This window comes from Micromesistius poutassou (assembly GCF_964030765.1).
Source record: "Micromesistius poutassou genome assembly, contig: SCAFFOLD_5619, whole genome shotgun sequence".
Classification (NCBI taxonomy): domain Eukaryota; kingdom Metazoa; phylum Chordata; class Actinopteri; order Gadiformes; family Gadidae; genus Micromesistius; species Micromesistius poutassou.
Window position 1 is genome coordinate 6513 of NW_028178242.1, and position 8537 is coordinate 15049.

General features: G+C 52.1%; 1 protein-coding gene across 1 annotated transcript; it reads left to right on the forward strand.

The window, feature by feature from the left end:
• The first annotated feature begins 342 nt into the window (after positions 1-342).
• Positions 343-7712, forward strand: LOC311374645 (uncharacterized protein). Its single transcript, XM_084490445.1, has 9 exons — positions 343-468; positions 900-1449; positions 1786-1858; positions 1975-2907; positions 3154-3324; positions 3653-3992; positions 4398-4552; positions 4898-5140; positions 5386-7712. Exons 2-9 carry the CDS (start codon positions 1058-1060, stop codon positions 7399-7401), a joined length of 4323 nt encoding a protein of 1440 aa, XP_084346571.1. The 5' UTR covers positions 343-468; positions 900-1057; the 3' UTR covers positions 7402-7712.
• Positions 7713-8537: the final 825 nt, after the last annotated feature.

Below are 8537 nucleotides of genomic sequence, written 5' to 3' on the forward strand. Positions count from 1 at the left end.
TACATGGATGATTTCTACCTGATTAGAAAACGTTGAAAACAACCAAGTTCAGGTCGGCATGAAAAATAATACTACATTACCCATAAAGCCCTTCTACAAGTTGAAAATATTACATTGCAACGATCAAGACGATTGCAAATTATTTTTCAGTTGAAAGACCAATTTATATAGAATTTGAATAGAATACACGAATTTCTTCGAATTGGAAGATAATAAACAGTTCAGTGTCATGTTAAAAAAGGTTATAATTTAACGCCGGACTGTTCTTAGCGCTCGTCCAATGGGAGTCGTTAATTTGTTGTCCGTCTCGTCCAATAGCAATCGCTGTTCTTAGAAGGCGGCATCGGGTAGACAACTGCTAGTTAGTTTGAGCTGGGTTTATTGTTAAGGTTGTGTGGATTAGCACTGCGGAACCAGAATGCCCCAAAATATTAACAATGTAGTCTGACAATGACTTAATGTATAAAGGTGAGTGTTTCACTCCTTTTGATGCAAAATAGGTTGCAGTTATTAATCGCCGCAGTTCGGCGTTGACGAGGGCTTGGTTAAATGTGCAGGCCAGGTTTGTTTTGGTAGTTAAATCAATAATGTTTCCCTATGCGTGTTTAATGGTTTGCTAACATAGCGGCTTATACGTGGAAGGTATTTTATTATTGGCTGTCGGCACTGTTTATGTCCTCCTATACACCGCACTGCGGGGACTGTCATAAACAGGATGGAGGAATAGACAACTGAGAGGGAATGTTTAACCATCGGAGGGAGGGGTGACTCTGGAGAGAGGATGGAATTTAAAGGGGGCGGCGTTACACTGCCTCGATATTAAGTTTCCTGCTGAGTGCACGTTTTCCTATAGGCAATTTTATTTCTAAAATGTTTCTATTCATGTTTTGCCTCAACAGAATATCAAACTGCTACTTGGAACAACAGCTGGATTCTGCAGACATTTAATGCCAAACAGAAGGAGGGAAAGAAGAAGCAATGATCCTGCAGAAGGAATAACCCTAAGCCTCCTTACTGGTTCCAGCGTGTTGTGCTCCACATGGGCATCTGAGGGGGGATGGCTAATTCTGTGACCACGTTGGTGGACCAAACAGAGCTCTTACCAGGCCAGTCCACTACCTCACTCTCTCCCTTCCCCTCCCTGCTGGGCTCGGGGGAGGACGGTGAGGATGAGGGCGAGCCAGGGGTGCTGGTGGAGGGAGACAAGGAGGTGGTGGAGGGCGGCGAGGAGGTGGTCCTGGAGATGGTGACGTCGTCATCTGTGTCGGGGCCGACCCAGCACCAGGACCAGACGGACCACCCCTTTCAGTGTCTGGTCTGCGGCAAGAGCTTCCGCTGGTCGTCGCGGCTGACGCACCACCAGCGCAGCCACAACAACGAGAGGCCGTACCGCTGCAACCTCTGCCCCAAGGCCTTCAAGGGATCCTCGGCACTGCTCTACCACCAGAGGTGCTTACTTCATGGGATGCTGCTGTGCTGCCTCTGTCCATTTTACTGTGAATGAATGAAGTTGAAGAAACGGGGAATTAATGGACGGGTGGTATTAAGCTCCAATCTATTATCACTTACGTTCATGCAAAAAAAACAACCTTGTTGTGTTGTAGAGCATCCTGCAAACCAGTACATGGTAGATGAGGTGGCACACACGCACACACAATGTATAGCACTTTTAGAAATGCTATCAATTCTGATTATAATAATAATAATAATCTGTATGTGCATAGTGAATTTTACTTGTATGCTGTCATCCTACAGTCCTCCTTAATAGGTACCTTTCTCTCTCAGGTCTCATTCGGGTGAGAAGCCGTACCCATGTGGGCAATGCGGCAAAGCCTTCAAGCGCTCCTCTCTGCTGCAGGTGAGACACTCACACTCCCCTGGTCACCATCACAACAGCATTGTTTGAACAGGAAGCCACCGATACGACCACCATCCAGTCCCGCTGAGTGTTGTGTGTGTCGTTCGTACCACCAGGTCCACCAGAGCGTGCACACCGGCCTGCGCACCTTCCTGTGCCCGTACTGCCCGCTGACGTTCAAGTGGAGCTCCCACTACCAGTACCACCTGCGGCAGCACACGGGCGAGTGCCCGTACCCGTGCGACAGCTGCCCCAAGGCCTTCAAGAATTCCAGCAGCCTGCGGCGGCACAAGAACGTGCACCTGGGCCTCAAGCCGTACACGTGCAGCGTCTGCAACAAGGCGTTCACGCAGTCCACCAACCTGCGGCAGCACATGCGCATACACACGGGGGAGCGGCCCTACGAGTGCGGCGACTGCGGCCGCAGGTTCACCCACTCGTCCAACCTGGCGCTGCACAAGAACTCCCACGCCGCCGCCGGCGCCGGGGCGGCAAAGGAGGGCAAGATGGGCGCGCCGGGCAGAGAACCCGCCGGTCAGATAGTGGAGATGGTGGTGGGGGAGGGGGAGGTGACGTCGTCCATGCTGACGGACATGGTGGGCTTCGTCAGTCCGGAGGGGACGGTCGGCGTAGGGATGGAGGAGGTGTTCATGTCGGCCTCCTCCTCCGGCGGCCAGAACCTCCCCCAGCTGAGCCTCTCCTCCTCGGGGCAGGAGGTGTGCGCGCCCCGGGCCATCGGGACGGAGGTGCACCTGAGCACGGACACGGGGGCCAGCGTGCTGCTGTACAGCTGCGGGACCTGCAGCCAGACGTTTGGCACGCGCACGGAGCTGGAGGAGCACCAGGCCCACCACATGGGGCCCAACGGGCACAGGGGAGGGGGCGAGGCCGGGCACGGGGGGGACGTGGCCATGGTGGGGGTGGGGCTGGTGGGAGCGGGTCACCTGCTGGCGGACTTTGAGGAGGTGGTGACCACTACTGTGGGGGAGAATGGACACACCGCGGAGGAACTCCTAGGGCTGACCGAGGGAGGCGATGGAGATAATGCGGTACGTGATCAAATCATGGCAAGAGTTGATTATGAAGTGAATATAAATGTTATAAACTGTAGACATAATTATTTTGATCCTTGTAATCGCCGGAGTCCATACTTAATCACTTACTTAATCTAGATTATATTAACTATGGAATTGGCCAGAAAGTCTGCAACCCTGCAATGTCACAATCAAATCCAAGGCTCAACCTTTTGAAAAGCCTTGTTCCTGTATGTGTTGCTTCCTTCTGCGTGTCCACAGAACGTGGGAAGCACCCAGGCTCAGTACGACCTGCTGCACAGCTTCACCGAAGTGACGCCGGCCTCAGAGACGGTCCAAACAGACTCCAGGAACCCCACAGCCGGCCTGCAGTGCAGCTACTGCAGCAAGGCCTTCAAGACCAGCGGAGGCCTCAACAGACATGTCTCACTGGTGCGAACGGCTTTTGACTTTCTGAATGAAATATCCACATGATAACATTATTTAATTAATTATTTATTATTAATTATTTATTTTATTAATCCGTGACGAGAAATGTTGGGTGTCACAGCGCTTGTGAATAAACGCCCTTTGAGACTGTAATTGGGATTTTAGGGCAGCAGCAAGCACAGGACAGTGGTAGAAAAAAAAAGATACAATTAAAAATGTGTGAATAACTACAGAAAAGTGATCTCCAGAACATCGGATATAGTCACGATGTATGATGCGTGTAAGCGCCTGTGTTTATACATGCCCTGGTGTGTTTACATATGTGTTGCAGATGCACTCTCTCTCGTCCCAGTCCCGCTGCCAGTTCAGCTGCTCTGCCTGCGACCGCTCCTTCCCCCTGCTGTCCTCGCTGCTCACCCACCAGCACTCCCACACGCCCGAGCAGAGGCTGCTGGCCGAGGCGGAGGCTGAGATTGTGTGCCCGCCCTCGCTGTCCCTGTCCCTGCCCATGCCCTCCTCCCCCGGCCAGGGGGACAAGCAGCAGCAGGAGGAGGGCCAGAGGGAGATCCACGTCAACATCCTCACCGTCGGCGAGGAGCCCGACGAGCAGGCCCCCAAGTCAGCCAAGGCGGCCAAGAGGACGGGGGCCGGCAAGCCACCGCCGGCGGGAGGTAACGGCCTGTCTCTTTCTCCTACAATCTCAACTAGATAATAGTATTCGTTTTGGTGGTAACATTGAGGGCATCCTATGTTTATAATTGATTTGTTAATTCATGGGTTTCCCCTGTAATAGGCTAGTAACAAGAAACGACATAGTAATAGTAGTGTAGGTAAGGTGTCAGATCCAACAGCGCATTCCTTCATTAACATCACTTTATTAAATCACACAATGTCAGACTGGGGCTTTGTTTCTTGATTTTAATAATTGTCAAGGAAGCAAGCAATTGGGCCGTTCTGCCCAGTTCCTCCACCATTCTTTATATAGTTTATTTTTGTCCAACCAAACAACGTGATGATGTGTACAAAGTGTCACCATGTGTAATGAATGGTTTCACCTCTCCACATGTGGTGCGCAGAGAGACCTTACCGCTGCAGTGAGTGTGGTAAAGCCTTTAAGGGCTCATCGGGCCTGAAGTACCACATGAGGGACCACACCGGGGAAAGACCCTATCGCTGCACCGAGTGTGGGAAGACCTTCAAGAGGTCCTCGCTCCTCTCCATCCACCAGAGGGTAAGAGGCCAACACTAGAACGACATGATCTCCTCCACTGCCACCATTCACAGCCGTCTTTAGATCTGATAATCTGACACTTGAATTGGGTTTACCATGATATAACTGCATCTACTTTTAGCATTACAGCTAAGTTGTCTCTCAAAATTGAGGGCTTCATTACGGATACTTCATCCAATATATAATTGCATAGGCGGGATAGTGTAGTGGGCTGTGGTTCGACTCCCAGTGGGAAAGTTCTGGGTTCGGTCCCCAATTCCCACAGCAAACATCCTTGTGCAGGACGACGGCGATGAATCAAATAATAAAAATAACGTGAAACTTAAATGCAACCTCCCACTCTAGGTGCACACAGGCGTACGGGCCTTCCAGTGCCCCCATTGCCCGCTGACGTTCAAGTGGAGCTCCCATTACCAGTACCACCTGCGGCAGCACACGGGCGAGCGGCCGTACGTGTGTAAGGAGTGTGGAAAGTCCTTCAAAAACACCAGCTGCCTTCGCAGGCACAGCCAGATGCACTCTGGGCTGCGGCCTCACACCTGCTCCATCTGTTCCAAGTCTTTCTCCCAGACGTCAAACCTCAAACAGGTGGGTTACGTTTATTGCGATGTATTATTGACGTCGTATACAGTCTATATTGGACCATGATGACATTTGTAACAATCATTTTGTAATTTGTTTTCTGTGTGGTGGATTGTCTGAAAATGCATGCTGCTGTGCCAGTCTCTCTTGAGTCACTTTTTGAACGAGGTTAAAGGATGGCCATAACAAAACAAGAACCAATTAGTTTTAATGTCTGTGTGAACTCTAAATGTCTCCCTTACTGTCTACAGCATGAGCGCACCCATTCTGGCGAGCGGCCCTTCCAGTGCACCCACTGCAACAAAACCTTCACACACTCCTCCAACCTCCAGCTACACCTCCGCACACACTCCTCGAGCAAAGACTTCAAGTGCCCCTACTGCTCCAAGGAGTTTGTCATGCACTCCTACCTGCAGCGGCACATCCGCACGCATGGCACCGGGGCCTCCCTGCTGGGCCCCGGCGGGGCCACTAAAGACGGGGTGGCAGTGAAGGCTAGCGTCGGGGGAGTGACCACCACCACCACCCTGCTCAACCCCATCACCCTGGAGTCCTCAGGGAACAACGGCAGCCTGATCGTGTCCCAGCCGGCCCTGGACATCCCCCCCAACACCTCCCAGAACTACTTCATGATCCAGACGGCCAGTGGCCTGCAGCTCATTCCCCTGTCAGCCCCGGCGCTCGCCCCGCCACCTCCCCCGCCCCCGCCCCCGCCTCCGCCTCCGCAGACCCAGAGCTACCTCCTCCTACAGTGCCCTTCCTCCAACGGCGGCCAGCCAAGCTTGATTCTTGTCCCCACTGCAAACAGCCACCTGGCCGGCCCGGAGCCTCAGGCCCTCCCATTGGTCCAGAGCGTCAAAGGGCTCCAACCTGTGTTGAGTCCCCCCCAGAGCCAGGGGCCACCGTTTTCAGCGGTGTCCCAGCAGCAGCAGCAGCAGCAGCAGCAGCAGCAGCAGCAGACCAGGATAATAATCACTAACAATAACCATGTAAACACTCCCGTTGCCCCGGCAACACACACCCTCAGTAAATCTCTCCTCACCAGGCCCATCCTGGGGAGGAGCACTCGCACCGCCAGGGGCAGACGGGCACACAAGACCAAAGCCGCAATTCAGAAATTCAAACCGGCCACCGGCATCCACGCGGAGACGGACCCTATACACTCTAGTGCACCAGTTGTCATGGCAACCAGCAGTAGTGCGGATGCCACCACCACCACCACCTCCATTACAGGACATGCGTCGTTACCCACGGAGTTCTCCGGCGCGCCTTCCTGCGGCTCCGAGCGAACCGGTCTGTGTGGCCCCGGGCCGCCCCCCAACGCAGCTACCTCGGGAACCCCGTCTCCTCCACGGCAGCACCACGTCGTCACGTCCCGGCTCCAGGCGGCCCCCTCCGGCCTCCCCTCCCCTGTTGCTCTGGGGGGCGCGCACTCCCTGAGGGGGGGGGAAGGCGAGGCGGGGAAGCAGCTCGTGTTGTGTTTTGACGACGAGCTGAGCCACGAGGTGATGAAGAGCGACCACGGGAGTCAGGGCTCCTACGTGTTTCAGTTGGAAGGCGCGGGGGAGGGGGCGGGGGGCCGAGAGGGGAAGTCGTTTGTGCTGCAGTTCAAGACCAAGGAGCAGAGGGAGGGAGACGCGGGGGACGATAAGATGGTCTCGCTGCTGCAGGAGTGGGGTGGGGGGAAGCAGGAGTTGAGCCGGACAGGGGGTGAGGGTGAGGAGGAGGAGGTTGGGCAGGGGGAGTCGTTTGTTCTTCACTTCAAGTCTGACGCACAAGACAAGGACCTTGCGTCGGACGCTAGCTACAGCCACAGTGCGGACGACCGGCTCGAACTGTCCTGCACGCCTAGCCGTGGTCTGGGGCCTCTGGACGGGCAGGAAGTGGTGTTTGAACTGGGGGGCGAGGACAAGATGCAGCAGGAAGCCGGGGAGGGCATGCAGATGATCGCGTTGATCGAGCGTGAGGGTGGGGCGGCAGGAGAGGGGTCCGGCGGCGGCGGTGGTTCGGAGAGCGGGAGGATGGGGCAGAACGGGACGGCCATGGAAGGTATTTTTCAATTGGAAGGAGGGGAGGGCATCGTCATCATAGAGGTCAGAAGCGTAGCAGAAGAGGGTACTGATAGGCGGAGGGAGGGGGAGATGTTGGAGATGAACGAAGCGAAGGAAGGAAGTTTCAAAATGGAGCAAAAAGACATATGTGGAAACGAATGTAATTCTGCAGAGAACACAAATGGACAGATAACGTTAACTGCCAACACTGTCTGAAATGGACCTACCTACACCTGACACTCAAGAAATGCCATTTTCTAAGTGATTAAAATCAGTGTGGGTTTTAGAGTGTGTGTGTGTGTGTATGTGCGTGTGTGCGTTTAGGTATTTAGTGTGTGCACTTTAACCAGTTTGAGGTCACCTTAGAACTCAGAGAAACAATGCTTCAAGACAAGACAATGCTGCTGTGCTTCAATGCTGTGGTGCGGTCTCGGTTTATAGACCTCGGAAATTGGTAAATATATTAGTTTAAGGTTTACTGTCCAATGACAATTTGTCTATGGAGTACATAAGCTATTTGTGTACAAGTATACAGCTCACCCTCACAAGTAATACTAGTAATTATTAATAAAACTCTTGATACCTTGTATCCTAATTTGAATTATTATTTATTGAGTCAGGGTTTTTATAAAATAATGAACAGCGTGCGTTTAGGCGATGGTGTGTGTTTCTTATGTACGTTCAGTTTCCAATCTCCAATAGCCTGTTTTAAAACTCCCAAAAACGATACAATAATGATCAATGTTTTATCACGCTTACGTTGTTACAGGTGCATATAACTACGTAACTATTAAGTATATTAGAATACATTGTGTGTATATTATGTAATAATGCGACGTGGTGAACCCATCCACAAGCCTTTACTCCGTGGTGGAGAATTAAACGATTTCCGAGTTGTTTCGAACGCATCTTACGATTCTATTCCCATCCACCGTACGGAGTTATAATTATGCGTACGCAAACGGCGTAAATGCCTGCACTGGATGTGTGGCTGCACGTAGAACTGGTATTCCAGATCCTTTATTTGACACAAGACTACGAAGTCATACAATCCCACGTTGGGACAACCAAACGCTACAGTACATCAAACAGTGGATACAGATATCGTTAGGTCCACTTTGAACACTACTCGTCACAACCGCGAACGGTAAGCGAGTTTCGCGTTTCTGTTGCGCCGGTTTACTACACGTAGCCCTTTTAATAACCATATATGGTTTTAAATGCGTTTGCTGCAGATTGCTAGTGTTACAGTGCAAAGCTTCTGTAGCGTGTGATGATGTACACATAAAGATTATTCATACTGTGTAGATCCACGCTGCATATCCCTGCAGTAATCTCTGATCTGTCTTTGT

Excerpts from the sequence above, each read along its gene's own strand:
- LOC311374645 (XM_084490445.1), top strand. The coding sequence starts at position 1,058 with ATGGCTAATTCTGTGACCACGTTGGTGGACCAAACAGAGCTCTTACCA. Across the intron at positions 2,908-3,153 it reads GAGGCGATGGAGATAATGCG|AACGTGGGAAGCACCCAGGC; the intron begins GTACGTGATCAA and ends GCGTGTCCACAG. Across the intron at positions 5,141-5,385 it reads AGACGTCAAACCTCAAACAG|CATGAGCGCACCCATTCTGG; the intron begins GTGGGTTACGTT and ends TACTGTCTACAG.